Source organism: Tetrao urogallus (assembly GCF_951394365.1).
Source record: "Tetrao urogallus genome assembly, chromosome: 7".
NCBI lineage: Eukaryota > Metazoa > Chordata > Aves > Galliformes > Phasianidae > Tetrao > Tetrao urogallus.
Genome location: NC_136820.1, coordinates 34,829,561 through 34,848,937, shown reverse-complemented (window position 1 = coordinate 34,848,937; position 19,377 = coordinate 34,829,561). Strand labels below are relative to the sequence as shown.

At 37.2% G+C, this 19,377-nt stretch overlaps 1 protein-coding gene across 1 annotated transcript in view; it reads left to right on the top strand.

Annotated features, from left to right (window-relative positions):
• ARHGAP21 (Rho GTPase activating protein 21) overlaps positions 1-17,524 on the top strand; it is a gene marked incomplete at both ends in the record, with an annotated part of 106,410 nt that extends 88,886 nt beyond the window's left edge. Inside the window, 17 exons of the mRNA XM_079538360.1 lie at positions 3,389-3,547; positions 3,702-3,804; positions 3,896-3,932; positions 4,583-4,708; positions 5,468-5,752; positions 6,798-6,862; positions 6,958-7,094; positions 7,946-8,088; positions 8,227-8,382; positions 8,488-8,566; positions 9,498-9,571; positions 9,682-9,771; positions 11,940-12,065; positions 12,255-12,296; positions 12,653-12,758; positions 14,524-14,555; positions 15,791-17,524. Of these exons, the coding sequence (XP_079394486.1) occupies positions 3,389-3,547; positions 3,702-3,804; positions 3,896-3,932; positions 4,583-4,708; positions 5,468-5,752; positions 6,798-6,862; positions 6,958-7,094; positions 7,946-8,088; positions 8,227-8,382; positions 8,488-8,566; positions 9,498-9,571; positions 9,682-9,771; positions 11,940-12,065; positions 12,255-12,296; positions 12,653-12,758; positions 14,524-14,555; positions 15,791-17,524 (3,494 nt within the window). The remainder of the gene's footprint in view (positions 1-3,388; positions 3,548-3,701; positions 3,805-3,895; positions 3,933-4,582; positions 4,709-5,467; positions 5,753-6,797; positions 6,863-6,957; positions 7,095-7,945; positions 8,089-8,226; positions 8,383-8,487; positions 8,567-9,497; positions 9,572-9,681; positions 9,772-11,939; positions 12,066-12,254; positions 12,297-12,652; positions 12,759-14,523; positions 14,556-15,790) is intronic.
• Positions 17,525-19,377: the final 1,853 nt, after the last annotated feature.

Genomic DNA, 19,377 nt, shown 5'->3' with positions numbered 1-19,377 from the left:
TCTTCCTTTTTTATTGTAATTAATCAAATTGTCACCATCAGTTAGTATATTCTAAGTGTATGCAAGAATGAAAACTGGCAGTTTGTAGCAGGAAGATACCTGTATTGAAGGTGCCTGACTGCATGGCATGTCTCAGGTGCAGTCTTTATCATATTATAAAGTTACTAGTATCATATGTAACTTGTCAGACTTGAAATAAAGTTCTTATATTTTTAAGGGAGACCAGTTTTAGTCTTAGGAAAACTTACAATAGGATTTTTTTTTTGTTATTTTCCTCTCTAGACTGGAAAATAGAAATTTTGATGTAAAGAACTGGCAAATAAGTGTGCGTATTTTTTAACAAAGGCAATACATTCCATGAATTACTTCTGCATATGAAAAAAGAAATTAAAGCATTGAAGAATTTATTATTCTTCTTTGTTTTCTCTAACTGTGATGATTTATTATTCTGACTGTGATATGAGTGGAATTCATTCTCTGTTAACCTAAGAAATGGGATGATGAGTTGCTACCTATGTAGAAATGATCTTGAGTCATTCTTTAAGTATTCTTCAAGTAGCATATGTTGATGCTGAAGAGCATTGGTCTAAGGAATGTTGTAGATAATCTTACTATATACTGGCAATTCAAGATAATTGCTATAAATGTGTATGCTATAAATCTGTTCAGTATATTGCAAAAGCCACTCATGACCTATAGGAAAAATGAGAATTAATTACATGGTCTCCCTAGTTATGAAGCTTAACAGGGAAGTAGTTTGATTGTGATAGCAGGAAAGTGCTTTTTCACCATGAAGGTGGTGTCTGTTCCAGTTAGGACAGCATCCAGATGTGCTCATCAGGGATGATTTGTGCTAATCTTTGGCTATAGGCAGAGGGGAAAAGTGGTCCCAGAGTAGGATTCTGTTTCTTGTCTGTGTACTACAGGATGAGCTTCTTGAAGTATCCCTGTCCAGACTTGTTGGGAGAGCTGTACTAAGCTAAATGTGCATCCCTGCTGGCTGTTGCTGCTCCATTTGCAGAAGAATGCCATGGCTCTGATCTCTGTCCAGTGTGAAGCTGTGCATTTAGGGCATCCACAGCACAGACTTTTGAGATAAGAGGGATGCCCACGGTCTCAGTTCTGAATTCACCTCAGCTCCGTGGCCACTTACTGCTGGAGTCCATGCTGTCTCCAAAATGCAGCGTTGTTCTCATCCAAAATAGCAGTATGTCTCATCAAGTGGCACCCACTTCACTGTTAGAATAAAGGAATAAAGTAATAACCAACATCCTGTTTTAAGCAACAGCACATAATACAGCAAGAGACGTCAATTACAGAAGCATTTTTATATCATAGGTCTTGTAACCATGTAATCTCCTCTGTCCTCTTCCACTGAAAGCACTGGAGGTGTGCTCTGTATGTGTTTTTGTAATACACTGCAACATCAGCGTTGCTGGAGGAATTGGACTCTCACTGTTATAAATATTTGTATATATGTATTCAAAAGATTCATTTTTCTTTGTTGTTTCACACTGCAGGCTTTAAAAATTCTGACACAGGGCTTTCAGAACAGAAAGTACCTCTAAGGAGTCAAATACCAAATTTGCTGAAATGTGAATAATTTTTGTTACTTTCAAGCACTTGGACTGTTTTTCTGCAGACAAAATCTTGTGTTTAAGTAGCTTTGCTGTGGGCTGCTGTGTAGTGTTGCTTAAGCTCCTCTCTTCACCACCTCCTGCAGGTTTATTTCAAGAGGTCTGAAGTAGAGCCTGTGACATTTTGAGATAAGCCTGTAACAGAACTAAGTTGCAGCCGAGCACTTGTAGTTTGTATGCTCTGAAGTAAATCATCTGAAAAATTGTTCAGTGAGTGGAAATATTCATTAGTCAACATCAGTGTTCTTCTCAGGATTTGCTGCAGGGAAGCTGAGCAGATGAAAAAGATGACAATAGGACAGTGAGCTGTTGTAGTTTGGAAAATGGTAGCATAGCTGAGGTTCTTCCTCTGTCCTTGCTGCTGCATCGGACAAGTTGTAGATGCTTCAGTTTATCACTGGATGCAAACAGAATTTATTTCCATTTAATGTCATGGATTTGCTGTGAATTCTTTTGCTCTCCTTTTTATTCATGTTCATATTTCACAGCTGGCTTAGAGGTAGAGGATTATGCTTTAGAAAATAACAAATAAAAACCTTAAAAATTACTGTATTTAACCATTCCATGCAAAGTAGGGCTGTCATGGCTAAATCTTTCAGTACTTTAATCATTTGTCATGTTGTTTTAAAGTTACTTTGCCAGATTTTGTGTGCTGCCTTTAACAGAACTGTTAGTGACCGTTAGAACAGCACAATGCAGCTTACGCAGTTGTGTTGGCACAAGGCAAAGAATAAACCTCTGTTTGCAAGTGTCCATTGATTTCAATGGGCTTTTCAGAAGCTCTGCATATTGCAGTTCTTAGCACCTAGGATACATTCATATTCATTATGGCAGTGCAGTCCAGCCCCTGCTTGTGACTCGCTTCTCTCCACCCCTCTCTTCTGCCGAAGCATGAAGTACAATTATTTCTGTTGTACTGCCGAGGTGTGCTCCAAGATGTTACAGCTCTTTTCTCAGAGTGTTCGAATTGGCATCTTTCAGCTTCTTCCATCTTGCCAGAAGCATGTTAAACAGTAGAAATACTTAAAACTTTTTTGGACTCTTTCACGATGACTCGTGTGGCAGTTGAGACTGTGAGGTGCTGGGCATGTACGGCATGCAGTCGTTTGTATGAGCAATTAGTGGAAGAAATAATTGGTATGTAGTAGTGCCATCTTTGATAACGTGAATACTTGCTTTTGTATCTGAATGTGTGGAGGATGGGAGGATTAGTACTCTCTATGCTAATTATATTTCAAATATTTTTTGTTTGCAAGTTGGCTTTGCTGTTGAAATACTGATTTAATCCAAAAAGCTTCTGGTACGTGGAATGCTCGTGTTTTGTTTTAGGAAGTAGTACTTGGCTGTCTCTTGAGTTTAGACTTACTGATGTATCAAGTTTGTTTTTCATGTGCATGCAAACAAACAAAACCAGCCTACTTGAAAATCATATTACAAGAGGTTAGCACAATTTCTGTTTCATTCTCTCATATAATTGCATAATGATAAGATACAATTTTCTTTGCTCTTATCCCTAATGTATGATTTAACATCCTTATGAAATGAAACAGACTCCTGTTCAAAAAAACAACAACAACAAAATCCCCCAAACATTTAACAGTATGCATTAATTGGACCGTCAGTGTTTGTATGAAAGACTTTGTGTTTCATACTTAATCTGATATCCCAGAAATGACAAGTTCAGACAGACGTTTAGTTTCAGCATTTGATTAATGCATTTATTGTTAATTTATGACATATTACCTTTGTAGATGAACCGACTAGTCCTAGTATTGACCATGATATTGCACACATTCCTGCTTCTGCTGTTATTTCTGCATCTGCTTCTCAAGCACCTGCTATAACAACTGTTCCTCCCAGTCCTACATCTCCAATTCCTTTAATTCGGCGACAGCTTTCTCATGATCATGGTGAGTGGTGATTTGATTTTCTTTCCATGCTACTTTTTTCTTTTAACTCTCTAATGATCAGGTGTGAAAATTGCAACCTCTTTTCTGCTTGACATAAGCTGTAGAAATGTGAGTCAGTTTTCTGCCATGTTAAAAGATTTCTACTTCCTTATAGAATCCATTAGGCCTAGTGTCCTGGATAGCCAGCCTGCCACAAAACCAGAGAGATCCAAGTCATATGATGAAGGACTGGATGACTATAGAGATGAGGAAAAATCGTAAGTTCATGAAAAATGTCAGTTGATTTGGAATTTTTTTATTTTTTAAGCTTGTAAAGCCTCATTTGAATATCTGTTGTTGTCCCAACAGGTCCATCAAGCATGTATCTAGCTTAAAGGGGATTAAGGTAAGTAAATATTTAACAACTCTCAAAAACAGTTACTGTGACAAGTTTTATGAATTATACAACTGACAGATACAAAAGGATGTGTTAAAGACGCCTGAATGTGATTGCTATTGCTATCCATCAAATTATTTTTAGTGTTGATTTTTAAAATTGGATGTTACTGTGTGCTGTGCATGTAACATAAGTAAATGTGGTCTGTTGTTTTGTAGTCTCCCCACTTGATTCTTGATTTTTTCATTTTCCTCGGTCTGAAGCATATCTATGGTGCCTCCAATAAAAGCTTAATAATGAGACTGGGACTCCCATCGTTTGTGTGTGTCCCATTCTTGAGACTGGCAAGATCCCTATTTTTGTACTATCCTATGGAAACCTTAGATATCATATTTTGCCACGGGAATATTCTTAGGGATATTTTCCTGAATATGGTGCCAGCTTTTAAAGTTGAAGAACAGAATAGTCAATTGGAAGGGACCTACAAAGGTCAAGTCCAACTATCAAACCACTTCAGGTCTTACCAAAAGTTAAATCATGTTATTAAATCTTGTATCTAAATGCCTCTTGAACACTGATAGATACGATCTTGCATATAAAGATAATAGAGAAACTTATTTAGAAGTATACTGTGTTTCTTTCTGTGATGTTCTCTTTAGGTCACAGACAGTCAGAAATCTTCCGAAGATTCTGGTTCCCGAAAAGATTCTTCTTCAGAGGTCTTTGGCGATGCCTCCAAAGAAGGGTGGCTCCATTTTCGTCAGCTTGTTACAGACAAAGGAAAGGTACCTTTCATGGTTTTCTTTTTTTCATTCTATTTTTTAACCTGGCAAAAATATTAAACTGGTGGAAAGCTGAGGTAAGGAACTTGAAGCTTTCTGGTTATTCTTTCTTAGTAACATTTTTGAGATATGAACATCAATAAAGACTGAGTTTTAGACCTGTTTGTTAGAAGATTTACCTTAATGAATTTCTTAGCTTCTTTTAGAGACTACTTTTGAAAGAATTGCATTTCTGTGAAATAAACTATTTTCTAACAACATAAGTAGAAAGATCCATCCTGAGATAAATGTAGCTTGTGGCTTTCTTTCTCTTTGCTAATAATAAGGAGCTCTAGTATTCATGAACATTCTGGAGTTGAGTTCACATTAACTTCCATGTGTATGGGATAACACTTAAGAAGTGGGGATATGGAATTACATTGTTATATAAATGTGAGTCTGACTTGAATAACTTTTAAAAGACTGGGCAAGAATCCTCTAAATATTTTTGTGCTGTGTTTATTTTAAGACCTCTGTGAAATTCTGGTCATGTTGTTACTGTCAGTTGAACTCTCAGTGGGTAATCAGAGAGGACAGGCTATCTAACAATTCCATTTTCTGACAGAGAACAGTTAGTGAGTGCCACTTTTGTGAAAGCTTTCTGCAGGTCATTCTTAAATATGCTATGGATAGTTTTTAAAGCTTCTGGAGGTAGCTTATCTTAACCCAGAAACATTCATTGTAGCAAACAACCAAACTTACATACTGGTTTATATTTTTCAGCGAGTTGGTGGGAGCATTCGGCCATGGAAACAATTATATGTTGTTCTTCGAGGTCATTCACTTTATTTGTACAAGGATAAAAAGGAACAAATGACCCCATCAGAAGAAGAACAACCTATAAGCATCAATGCTTGTTTGATAGACATCTCATACTGTGAAACCAAGAGGAAAAACGTATTCAGACTCACCACATCAGACTGCGAGTATCTGTTTCAAGCTGAGGACAGAGATAATATGTTAGCATGGATTAAGGCAATACAAGAAAACAGCAACTTAAATGATGAGGTAATTGTTATATTATTTTTAATACTGCAGCAAAATTTGTGACTAAACAATTGATCAAAATGTATGCAGGAGCATACAAGAAAATGTGATAGGCAAGGTAGTTGGGTAAGTATACTGAGTTTGTTTTTTTATTAAAGCATGATTGTATTCTCATTATCAGTATTTTGAAATGAAGGAATTAATTTAATTGTTGACTTGACTTAGAAGAGCTTTATATTAAGATAATAAAAATCCCTAATGCATCAATCAAAAATAATTGTAGTATAGAACCAATGTTCAGTCATCAGACTTGCATTGCAAACTAGCGTGTGCAGTTGCATGGTGTGATAATTTTCTCAGTAATTAAAAATTGAGACTTTGAAGGATGTTCATTTATTTGATTAAATGTTGATGTTTTTATGAGTTGAATGTTAATGCTAAACATAAAGCAAGCACATGCTGTTATATATAACATATAATATCTGTCCTGGTCTTCAGTGCATTTTTATTTCAGCGATAAACAACAGAGGAATGTTTTCATATTTGTGGGCGTGCATATCTGTTTAGTTCTGAAATAATCACCAAAATAACCATATATATGTGTGTATATATATATAAAAAAATACATTATATACATACATATATAAAATGTATGTGTCATTAGATGGGTAAAAGCATGTTTTGAATTCAGGGCATTTTAGCTGTATATGTAGTAGTAACTGTATGACTACTGTGTGTATGTAAGATTTGATTTGTTTCATAGAAGGTTTTGTTGACTTGCATGTTTTCTATTTGAAGTAACTTCCAGTTTAACATGATCTAATCATACACCTACTGCTTTGAAAATAGTAACATCTAATGTGTAATTACTCACTTCAGTTTTCCTTGTGGTTTTCAAGTGTTCTGTGTTTATTGTTCCCAAGGACTGCCTGCTAGATTTTTAAGTGTACTGGAATGTTGTTTTTCATATGTGTTCTGTTGATGGGAGGAAGTAATGTTTTCTGAAAGTAAAACCTGTTTGTTGTATTTTGTAAGACTATAAAGTAGATCTCAATTCATTTTATAGGACACTGGTGTCACTAGTAGAGACCTAATTAGCCGAAGGATTAAAGAATACAGTACAATGATGAGGTAAGTAAATTACATGCTGCCAGTAGTTTTTGTATGTATGCTTATCTAGCTTCTTTTTACTGAAATAATGTACCTTGCTTCAGTTCTTCAAGCAGCAAAACAGAGCCATCTCCCAAAACACCTCGTCAGAGCCTAAGTATCAGGCAGACTCTGCTGGGAACTAAAGCAGATCAGAGGACCCAGAGTCCACATTCTCCCAAGGATGAGTCGGAGAGGAAGCTTCTCACTAAAGGTTTGCATGTTTCTTTCTTTTGTTTTTTAAATAATTTCTTTAGTTCCTCATTGCCCTAGTATGAAGCTATCAAGGTGCTTTATTCGGGTTTTTCAAACTCAAGAATATACATGTGAAAACCAAGTATGAACTAGTGATCATAGCTGCGGGTGTATATATCCCTAACAAAGATTCTCTTACTCATTTCTGTGCTGCAGATAATGTAAGTGAATTGCAGATGTTAAGTAAATTCTAAATCTACAGAAACAGTATTTCCAAAAATAGTTGAGTAAGAAGTACTACGCGTAGTAGAAAACTTGCACTACAGGGTGAATGGGAATTGTAATTTGTTACATGAGTTGTATAATGGAAATAAAGAGTTCAGCTGAACTTTTAATCTGATTTTGTATAAATAATATTCTAAAGAGTTTGAGTCCCTTTGGGGACTGATTTGGAGCTCCTGCAATCTGCTAATTACTGAAAGTAGGTCTGCATGATGTCAAACATTAGTGTGGCTGTATTCATTTCATAGCTGTTTTATATGTCATCGTCACTCAGCAGTGATGTGATCTTACTTTAGGGAACGTTGTGGATTTTATTTTTTTATTGTAATTCATGTATATTTAGTCTTGGAATGAATAAAATTCCACCGTATCATCTACCCACTTCCTTTTTCTGAGTATGGGTATATTCAGATGCATTAGCGAGTTGCTGTGGGAAACTGGGCCAGGAATAAAGGTTAAAAACAAGAAAGGACAGTGACACACTGTTTTCTTTTTTGTAAATGTTACCTGTATTTGTAGTAACTACTGTGACTTAAATGCCTTGATGTGTCTTTGCTTTCTTATTTATGTAACGCTAACGACAAAAAGATGAGACAAGCCCACCTAAAGACAAGGGGACATGGAGGAAAGGCATTCCAAGCATTATGAGGAAGACATTTGAAAAGAAGCCATCTGCAGTAGGAACATTTGGTGTCAGACTAGATGACTGCCCCCCAGCGCATACCAACAAAGTATGAAAGAATAGTCTTTCTTTCCAGTGTGATTTTTAAATGCTTTTTTCATGTATACTTTAAGGATGTGCGTGTGTGTGTGTGTGTGTGTGTATATATACAGATATATATATACACACAAAATGTTTTTTTCTTCAGTATATCCCATTGATTGTTGATATATGCTGCAAACTAGTTGAAGAAAGAGGTCTTGAGTACACAGGTATTTACAGAGTTCCTGGAAATAATGCTGCCATCTCCAGTATGCAAGAGGAGCTCAACAAAGGAATGACTGACATAGATGTTCATGATGATGTAAGTCTTCAGTCACGGCGTTTCCACTTTGAGCTTCTGAAAGCTTCTAGTTGTGCTATGATTATAGAAGTACAAAGACTGTCTCATTTTCTTCTGAATGTTTAGAAATGGCGAGACTTGAATGTCATAAGCAGTTTGCTGAAGTCCTTCTTCAGAAAGCTCCCAGAACCCCTTTTCACCAATGGTGAGTTGTTTACCTTCGCTTTCTTCTTTATGAGCTACTGTTGAACGGTTGTCTTGAAACTTTCAGATGATTTGAGAGAAAATGCAGTGGAATGAATTCTGCAATAAATGATTTTACTTCCTTAAAGAACAGGGAGTCACTGTGATAGAACTTAAAAACAAGAGCTACAAATAGAATTTGTTTAATTGTACAATAATTAGTGTTCAAATACTGTGCCCAAATATTTCAGTGTACTCGTTTTAATATTCTGTTTACTTTGGCACACTAAACAACCAAAACAAACCCATCCAAACCTTATTTTTCACTTTTGTTCTGTTGCTAATAGAGGGGGGCAGGGGGATGGAAAGGCAGCAAGATTTTGGTATGAGCTCTGATTTGATGGTTACAGGCAATCTTGTAATTTAGGTCTTTAAAATTCCACTAGAAGTAGTAATGAATAGGGAGCAACAGCAGAATTTGACTTTGGGAAATTTTTTTTATGCCATGTTACCTTTGCACTATTGTTTTTCATACTTAAGTTTTTCAGTAAACCAAACAAAATAAACTTTTCAGGGGAGATTATGAACACAGTCCTCTACTACCGTTAATTAGTGTCATGTTTCTCAGATCTGGGGGGATTGCAGGGGTGAGTGCACAGAGTGCAGCGGATGAGCATCACTCTGAAACTATCCTGCACAGTAAAGGGGAGATTAAATCAGTTTTTGGAGTTGGAATCTATTTTTCTCAATAAGATTTAAGAAACAAAAACATGAAAATCTTAGATTTTAATGTGAAACAAAAATAAGTAATGCTTACAATTTCAGTGTTGTAATGGTCTGTGAAGGCTGGTTTTTTTTTCTCCTCACTCTTACCTTACTGTGTTTGTATGCAGTATAATAGGCTTAGTTTCCAAAGGTCTTACCTTTGTGATTGATTTCTGCTTTTTAAACAGACAAATATGCAGATTTTATAGATGCCAACAGAAAAGAAGATCCAGTTGAACGTTTGAAAACACTGAAGAGACTGGTAAGCTGAAATCAGGTGTCTTGTGTAGTATGGGTATACCTTTGTAGGTATAGTACAAAATAAGCATTAAACGTTTAATATTCTGAGCTGTGATTGTTCATCATTTTCAGATTCATGATTTACCTGAACATCATTATGAGACACTCAAATTTCTTTCTGCGCATCTCAAGACAGTAGCAGAGAACTCTGAAAAGAACAAGGTAACAGAAACAAAAGCATAATATATTTTGTTTCGATCCCTTTCATTAAGAGCAAGTTTTTGTGCATGATTATTTCTGTTGACTAAGACTGTAACTTATTATTGTAGTTGAGATTAAAACCTCTGTGATGTTGGAAGATTTTTGGATTACATCCCATCAAAATATTCATGTTTAGTGTGTATTGAGTTTATTTGAACTGATGCTAGTTGTTTTCTGAATAACTGATTGCATCCTAGGTTTATCCCAAGTCTGTAAATTTCATGTAATCCACTTAGACACCAGTAGGAGTGTGTCTGGTCAGAGATTTTGACCAGTTTAAACTAACAATTAATATGGCACATATTCTCAATATAAAGCCTGGAGGAATGCACAGTTGACTTTGAAGGTAGCATGAAAGTAGGTCTCTGATGGCACTCTTTTGTAAAACAAGAACTTGGGGGTTTTTTTTGTTTTTTTTTTTTTTTTTTTTTTTTTTTTTTTTTTTTGTTTTGTTTTTGTTTTTTAAACTATGCAAACTCCCATAAAATACAAGATCAGTCTTTTATTAGATTTTGGAATCTTTCAGAGTAAAAAGTTAGGGACAAATCTTAAGTGAATGTCTGTGACCTGAATGAACCAGTTGACAAAGGCTTGGTTGTATCAGCTTTGTGTGAAGCCAACATTCCTGGACACTGAAATCAGCTGAAGAGTAGGATTTGCTGTAATAACTCAAATGTTTGACCTTTTAGATGCTTTCAATGGTTTAAGAGGGGGAAAAAAAGCATGACATGTAGGGTAGCAATCTTTTAATTAACACCTGTTATCATTTCCACTGGCTGGGGACATTGGCTTTTGTTAAGTGCTTCTGTATGTGCTGTAATCCTACTGTAAATGCAAATAACAGTATCCCTTTTTTTTCCAGGGAAGCATAGATGAATGCAAAGCTGTGCAGTATGGGTGTGCTTATAGGTGCTCACATCAGGGCAGATGGCACAATGCCTTTTTGCTGGGATACAGTAAAGAAACCAAATAACTGATTTATGTAGAATAGATGAACTATGGCCAAATTTAAATCAGAACAGAAAATTGCAGAATCATTAAGGTTGGGAAAGGACCCCTAAGATTATCTAGTCCAACCATCAGTCCATCCCTGCCATGCCAACTAACCATGTCCCTCAGCACCAATGTCATATTTAAAATAAAATTGGCAGGTTCCATTCTAAAAATGAGCAGACCCATCTGTATTTATATAGACAAACAAAAAATAGAACTTTTAGTGTAACTGTAGTTAATGTTTTAAGATAGTAAATGCCATTAAGTCCAAAGCAATCAGTTATCATTTTATGTTTTCATTGTATATTTTTGCATAAATATGGTTTAAATAATATAAATACTATCAAATATATAAGGCAGGGGAATGAAGTTGTGTAGTAATATGACATGCTGCAGGCCACAGTTCACATCAAAGTGAGCAGCAGGGCCTTGGGTTATTCTCTTTGAAACTTCCTTTTCGTAAGAGCAAGAACATTTTCAGCCTATTCTGTCATAGCAGAAAGTCAGAGAAGTAAGCGTGAATAGAAGATTAGTGTTCTGCTGCTGCTTTCTTGCCATTATTTGACAGAAATGTAACTTCAAAAGGGAATTAAGTAGATGATTAAAGTTGTGACATTACTGGACTTAACTCTGCCTATGAGTAGTTGTGTTGGGTCTGTCACATTGGGTGCTGCCACGTTCTTGATAGTAAATGTGAATTGAATGAGTTCTTGGTCAGTAGGCATAATATGCCATTTGTTTACTTTCTGTCTTAACCTGTTTGTTCACAGGGAATTGCCAATGTCTTTGAAAAATTTTTCTTCTGTTCTATTTAAAAAGAAAAAGCCAGATTTTTTGAAGCATAACAGTCTTTTCCTGTGTTTCTGTCCTTGTGGAGCTATTCATTTGCCACGGGTTAATGAAAGTTGGATTTTGAATTTCAGAAGTGTTGGATGCGTTCATTACATCTGTGTATGGAAGATTTTATTGTAGTGTAAATTCTTACCTGAATCAGTAATGTTTTATTAAATAAATTTTATTTGTCTTTTAAAAATGATTCTCAAATATCAATTGTGCTATATTAAAATACTGAGTTTATGTTATTGTATTTTCCCATTTCCATCACGTATGATATATGGAAATTCTTCATTTCTTAGATGGAACCAAGAAACCTGGCCATAGTGTTTGGTCCAACGCTTGTGAGGACATCCGATGATAACATGACACACATGGTTACCCACATGCCAGACCAATATAAAATTGTAGAAACACTCATCCAAAAAGTAAGTGGGTGATTTTCATTCCTTAAAGAGTAAGTTCTTACACAGATCTGCTCTCTCTTATTGGGCCACTTTGGGTCTGGTATTTATCCTTTGAACTCCAGGCTATAATTTTCAGTCCATGTTTGATTGTTCCACATTTGGCCTTTGTGTTTCTTGTGGAGTTTTCACCGTTTTTATTTTAAATTGTAGCATGACTGGTTTTTCACAGAAGATGATGCTGAAGAACCCCTTGTAAGTATTGTGGCATAAATATTTGCATTCTGATCACCTTAGTTTAGAAACTGCTTCTGCTTCCTCTAGAATGTCCGTACTTTTTTTTTTATTGCATCACTGTATGGTTTTCTCTTCAAAAATACCTTTTTAGCTTTCTAGTCCTTGCAATAATTAATTAAAAAAAAAAAAAAAAAGCCAACAAAGAAAAAGAGAAACCATGCATTTGTTTTAAAAAGCATAGAGCCAAATGGGAAAATAAGAATATATGAGGAAAGCGTGTCCTCAGGTGAATGATGCAATTTTCTAAATGCTTTTGAATCATAATGACCTATTTGTGAAACGATGATGAAGACATCTTTGTTTGTTAACTATAGACAGCAGTGCAGGAGGAAAACACTGTAGAATCTCAGCCAGTGCCAAACATAGATCATTTACTCACCAACATTGGAAGAACGGGAGTGTCTCCTGGAGATGTATCAGGTAACAGCCTGGACAGTGCTAGTCTGTAGGCTAGAATAACCTACTCTGTTTACTCACTGTAACTCTTTCACTCTATTTTCTTTTACTAATAAATTGTTTTTCTCTTTTCTTAAAGATCATTAACACTTCTTAGAGATTTGAATTGTTGGTAATCATGCATGATGTGTTAGAGAATTTTGTCTAACAAGAGTATAATCGTTAAAAGATGAGGTTTGCATGTTCTATTTTATTTATTCACAGTAACTCATGCAATCATCCTTGTAAGGTGAAGCAGATACGCTGCTGTAAAGGGGTGTGTTGTGATGGCAGAAAGATTGATCTGCAGTGGGGTACTAATATTGCTCATTAGGAATGCAAATATTACGTTTTTCTTGTCAAGTGGGGGACCCTTTGCGTATGTTGCAGTATGTCTATACTAAAGCTGATTTCCTTCTGTTTATGAATGCCATCCTCTTATGTGGCTAAGGACAAGCAATGCAGGCTCTTTTTTGGTGACTTTTTTCCCCCTTCCCTTCACTATACTGTTGCACTAACCCAGCATGTTGTATCCCACAAATGCTCTCCCTTCGTCTCTAGCTTTTGTTTCAGTTTTCCAAGGGTTGCTCAGCACTTTCTGAAGCAGTCACTTTATACTGATGTTGTAACAGGTGAAGTGGGAGGAGTCTATCACACGGTGATGTCATTAGTGGATTCTGTGATGTCACTGATGGACAGCTGGAACTGTAGGAAGAAGGAGGACTGTTGCCCACACTGTAGCTGCCTTGTCTGCAGAAACCCCCGTTTCTTGTAAATGGAAAACCAAAAAGTTGATCTGTGCTGTAAATTTTCTTTTAAGAGTATTTTAAACAGATCAATGCTACTTTTTAAAAGTTTTTCTGCTGTTTCTTGTTATCTCTGAAGCAGACCCTGAGGAGAAATAGCATGGTATGGTCTACCAGTCTTTCTAGTCATAAAGCATTAGCCATGTGTCCAAAAGGGGTGTGGCAGGGGGCTCAGCTCTTTCTTCCTAGGGAGCAAGTTCCTAAAGGTGGAACGCATCCAAGTTCATATTTTTTAGTTGCTGTGCTAGCCCCTTCCTACCCCCTTTATAATTGTATAATCTTGGGTTTTGCGAGACAGTGAAACTATGGTGTCCATTTTTCATTTCATGATAGCGCTTGTTATAGAAATGTACAAAACTGGTAGCTGCTGAAATCTAGCTGATTTACAAATAAAATTCCACCTCTATCTAGTCACAGGTGAAGAGAGATACATAATTGGGGTTTTACACACAAAATACAACTTAATCCCTTTAAAAACTCAAGTCTCCCAAAATGATTGCACAAACCACGATTTGTACGTAGGGCAGTCAACAGTGATAAGACGTTCAATTTTGCTTTGTGTATCCTGAATCTCAGGAGAGTACATGCTACAATCCTGAAAAGGTCTCTCAGCTGCGGTTTTGCAGGGGCTGTCTACCTAAAACATTGAATAAACATTAGTATTTCTGTTTTTTGTTTTTAATTTAGAAGAACAGGGCTCCTTTGCCATTCCTATCATTGAGCTGGTTCTGCCTACAATTCACAGCATCTTTTCATGGCGGTGGCTTTCTGTGGTGCAGCTTGCATCTTTGTGAGCTCTGATTATTCACTCTGTTCTGGTTTTTATTTGCTTCACATTTTGTTCTGTGCTTGTCTTTTTCCATAAGTCCAGCATTGTCTGTAAGCAACAGCAAAAAAAGAAAATTTCACGGAACTGAGCAGAATTGTTTTTAATTTTTCCACAGATTCAGCTACTAGTGACTCAACAAAATCTAAGGTAATGTATTTTCTGAAGTGGTGTAGTTGTAACCTTCAGAGATGTGCTGGATATTTGCTTAATTTATTAGAGTGCTTCTATGAACTTGTACTATAGAACTAGGTAGCTTATTCTCTGAAAAGGTACCTGGAATCACTTAGCAGGGTCCCTTCCATAACGAAGTCCCAGTTTTTTTTGTTGTAAGTACTTCCGTGATAACTGTTCCCCCATGTCTCCCTCTCTGGAGTGCTGTATCAGTAACAAATGATGGAGATTTCAGGACCATCATTAAGCATAAATCCTTCATTGCTAGTCTGAGTCTTTCCTCAGCTCAGAGGGAGATGCTGTCTGTCTGAACACAGACATCTGAGTTGTTTTTGTTGAGACCTTGGCACAGATGTCATGTTTCAATCCAGCTATGGTCAAGGTCCCCTGTTGTAAGCGACTGCCCTATATTGTCTCTGTTTTTCTGTTTTTGAATGTTGGCAGTGTACAGGCCACACTGGTCAGCAGTCAGAGAAAACCATGTCATTTCTGATAAGTCTGGGATGAAGCAGGAAAGGATTTGAGGTGGCCAGGCAGCACTGTGGTCAGTGTAGCTGAAATAGTTTGTAATGAATTTTACAAGTCAGAATAAGTGGACTCATCTTTTTTGCTTCTTTGTGATTCTAAAGGCAGATGCCTTTAAGGGCAGGAAGAAATTTATTTCTGTTAATTTTCTGTAATTGCACCTAAATTTGGGTTTTGTATGGCTATGGCTTTTGTTGTATTGACACTATTAAATTGATACGATTTTAAAACTCAGAAACTGAAAGATGAAAAATCAACTGAAGAATAATTTGAGAAATTAAACTTCTCACATAGGTAGGGAGGTAGAAACTGAAACCACACTGTTGGGATCTCATCTGTGAAGTACTTTTTGTTACAAAATAGTCTTGAAAAAGCTGTCTTGATTAATGGAGCTTGCTTTATTAGTCAGTCAAAAACTAAGTAGCTGTGCATAAAAACAAGTGTTTGTCGAGTTGAAGGGATTCAACAAGTGCAATTTTCAGGATGAAAATTGTCAACCTGGGCAGTATCATGTCAACTACATGGCAAGGAAATATCTCCTGAACGAAGAATATTTCCTGAACGGAGACAGGCTTTCTGCTCTGAGGCTTAGGAGAGGTTTTTTAAAGTCTCGTGCAATGGGTATTTCTTTGTGATTTTTAATCATGCCTTATGTTTTGTTTTGTTGCTGTCTGTTTTTTAAACAGGGTTCTTGGGGTTCTGGAAAGGATCAGTATAGCAAGGAACTGCTTGTGTCCTCCATTTTTGCAGCAGCTAGTCGCAAGCGGAAAAAAACAAAAGAGAAACCACAGCCGAGTAGCTCAGAAGATGAGTTGGATAATGTGTTTTCCAAGAAGGAGCTTGCAGAACAATCTCGGGGTGACGCAGCAAAAGAGGACACGGCTAAAGGGGAATATGAAAAAGAGAGAGATGCAGGGAGAAAACAGAGGATGTTTGTCCTGAAGGAAAAAGAGAACAGCAGTAAAAAAGATGTGAATGTTGTAAAGGATGAAAAGAAGTCGTTAAGGAAAGAGAGCGTCCTCTCAGAGGAACCTTCACTGCCTTACCATGAAAAACGTACAAAATCACAAAGTCTCAGCTGTCAGCAAACTCTGCAGAAGCATAACCCTAAAATGCCCATTTCCCAGTCTTCTTCCCAGGTTGAAGAGACAGTGTCTGACTCTGGCACTATGCTTAGCACTTCCTCTCAGGCTTCCCAGCACAGATATTCGTGCAAAAAGATAGCCAGCCCTGAAATTAAACGCAGTGAGTTTTTAGCAGCTGATGTCAGTTCCATCACCTCAGATTATTCAACGACTTCATCCTCTATATATATAACTGGCTTAGATGCCAGTATGCTGAGCCCTGAAGTGCAGTCAGTAACAGAAAGCAAGGGAGAAGATGCTGATGATGAAAGAAGCGAGCTGATCAGCGAAGGGCGTCCTATGGAGACAGACAGCGAGAGTGACTTCCCCGTCTTTGCCACCAGCTCTGCTGCTGAAAGGCTGTCCAAGGGGAAAGTTTCTGAAGTGTTTAAGAGCAGTCGGAGGAACTCTGAGGAAAGCGAAGTAAGTTGTACTGAGGGAAGTTCAACACCAAAGTTAGAGAGTCGCAGACTTTTTAGCTCACACAAACTTATTGAATGTGATACGCTGTCCAGGAGAAAGTCTGCGCGGCACAAAACGGACAGTGAGGGTTCTGGGGATGCAAAGAGCGAGAAGGACTTACCTGCTGTGACCAAAATGTTTGATATAATGAAAAAAGGAAGATCGACTAGCAGTTTAGCTACGTCAGGCAGAAGTGAGACTGACAAACAAGAACCTACCTGGAGACTAAAAATTACAGATAGGTTAAAGCTGCGGCTCAAATCATCTGCAGATGACATGTTTGGAGTTGGGAATCAAAAGGCTAATTCTACCGAGACGGTGAAGAGGAAAAATATCAGGCGAAGGCATACGCTTGGAGGACAGAGGGATTTTGATGAAATAAGTGTCCTGAATGTTTGGAAAGTTCAAGAGCCGAGTCAAAGTAGAGAGAGAGAATCTGAGCTTTCAGCTGTGAATCGTCTGAAGCCAAAATGTCCAGCCCAGGACCTCTCAATCTCAGACTGGCTTGCACGAGAACGTTTACGCACTAGCACAACTGACCTTAATACGGGTGAAACTGGAAAGCCCAGACTTGAGAACACTAGCTTAGCAGATGCATCAAAGGTAGATCTGCCTCTATCTGCTGAGATGCAAGCAGATGAAGGCAGTTCCTCCAGCAGCTTGACTTCAATCAGTAGAACACCACCTTCGGGACCATTTCAGCCACCAGACCAGGTAAACGGTGAAAGTTATCAGAATATGAACAAAAACAACTTCAGCCCAGCAGTTGATGCCCATCCTCATAAACTGTCTGGGACCCAAGTGGTTAGATCTCGGTTCTACCAGTATCTTTGAAATGGGGAGATATGTCCACTACAGCAATTCATTAACTTAATGTTACGCTTCCCAGTAACTGTGTGTATGTGTGTGTGTACATATATATATATATATATATTTTTTTTTTTCCTGTACTGTTGTTGTTATGCAGCCTTCATTTGGGCTGGTTTCATCAATATGCTCTGTGGAACGTCTTCACAGTGCATTGCCACAGCCAGAAGAACACTAAAGGTAAAGTGTGTGTCTGTGTATATATATACATATATATATATATATATATATTTTAAGAAAAAGTATATTTGATGGCTGCATACAAATGTTGAACAAAGCATCTGATGCAACAAGCTGTGTAGTGTATACATGGTTTTCTGACTGAGAGTTGGCCTGGCATTAGTATGCAGAAAAATTGTTCTTTTGGTTTAGTCACTAACAAGTGCCTCATCATAAATTCATTTGGTTTGTTAGGGTGCCATATTGTTAAATTAGAGAAACTTACTACAAACAAATGAATGCATTTTACTGTTAACGAGTTTCATTACATTTTACAAATGTTAACACAGGTGGCTACAGAGCTTCCATTCCTTAGGCATTCCAGTAAATATTGGAGTTTTATATTTCCAATTTTAATACAGATTTTGAGTTTTATGTGACTTGAATTTTTAATCTTTCTGTAAAATAAGTAACTTAAATGTACATACTACATGTGTATCTTTTCTTCAGATACCAGATTTGATATAAATGTTGTAACATAGGCGTGTAGATAGTGGATACTGGATGGAACTGGTTTCTTTTATTGAGAATATAATTCTGCATGAAGACCTAATGAATCCAAACCTGTATCATGCCTGTGTGCATACCCACTTAAACACTGGAAATAAAATTGTTTTGGTGATTCTTTGCACGAAGTGAATTCATTTTAATGATGGGTTTTAAAATGTCATAGCGAGTTGCGTTGTGTTTAGTCCAGTGTTTTTGGAACACTGAAGAAGCACCCACAATATTCCCAATCTTCCTCAAGTCAGAAAATGTTAATATCTGCTGGCCTAAATGGTCCGTATACTTATGGGTTTGGGACTTTTTGTAGTTTTAACTAGGAAGATGGGTTTGTACCCTAAAATCCCTCGTGTGTGTCATCTCTTCACCAGTTACATTTTTTTCTTCTATTTCCTTGTGCAACTACTTCACTCCTTTGCCTGTTCTCTCTCTTATTCAACAGCTGCTGTCATCCACTTGGCAGAGCATCATACCTGTATTGATGTTAAACATCATGAGCATAGAAAACTTGCTCCTACATGTCTCCCATCATTGAAAAGGAATGGTAGGGGCCAGGATGTAGGGGTAAATGAGGTTTCACACAGACTTCCTTTCCTTTGTAGAAAGACTCTTAACAGTCCCATGTTTTCATCTACTGTACTCCTTAGTTCAAGACAGGAACTTCTAGAGAGTCCCGTGGAGGGCAACAAAGGTAACGAGGGACATGGAGCGTCTCCTGTATGTGAAAAGCTGAGATACCTGGGGCTGTTCAGCCTGGAGAAGACTTAGAAGGTTGGTACTAATGCTTACACATACCTAATATTAGTCATCTAATAGTTTTGATCATATTCAACTCATCTGAATGCCTACACATGCAACCTGCTGTAGGGAGCATGTTTCAGCAGGAGGTTGGACTAGATGATCGGCGGAGGTCCCTTTAAACCCCTATGGTTCTATGAAAACTCCTTGCACAGGGGAAGAAGGAGTTCAAAATGTCTTCACTTGCTATAAAGCCATGTCCTTGAGCTGCCATCATTTAGGTAGCAATCAAGCATGGAGTTATGCTAATTTGGATGAAGAAGTATGCTGTTGGACACGTACCTGGGAGAGGAAAGGAC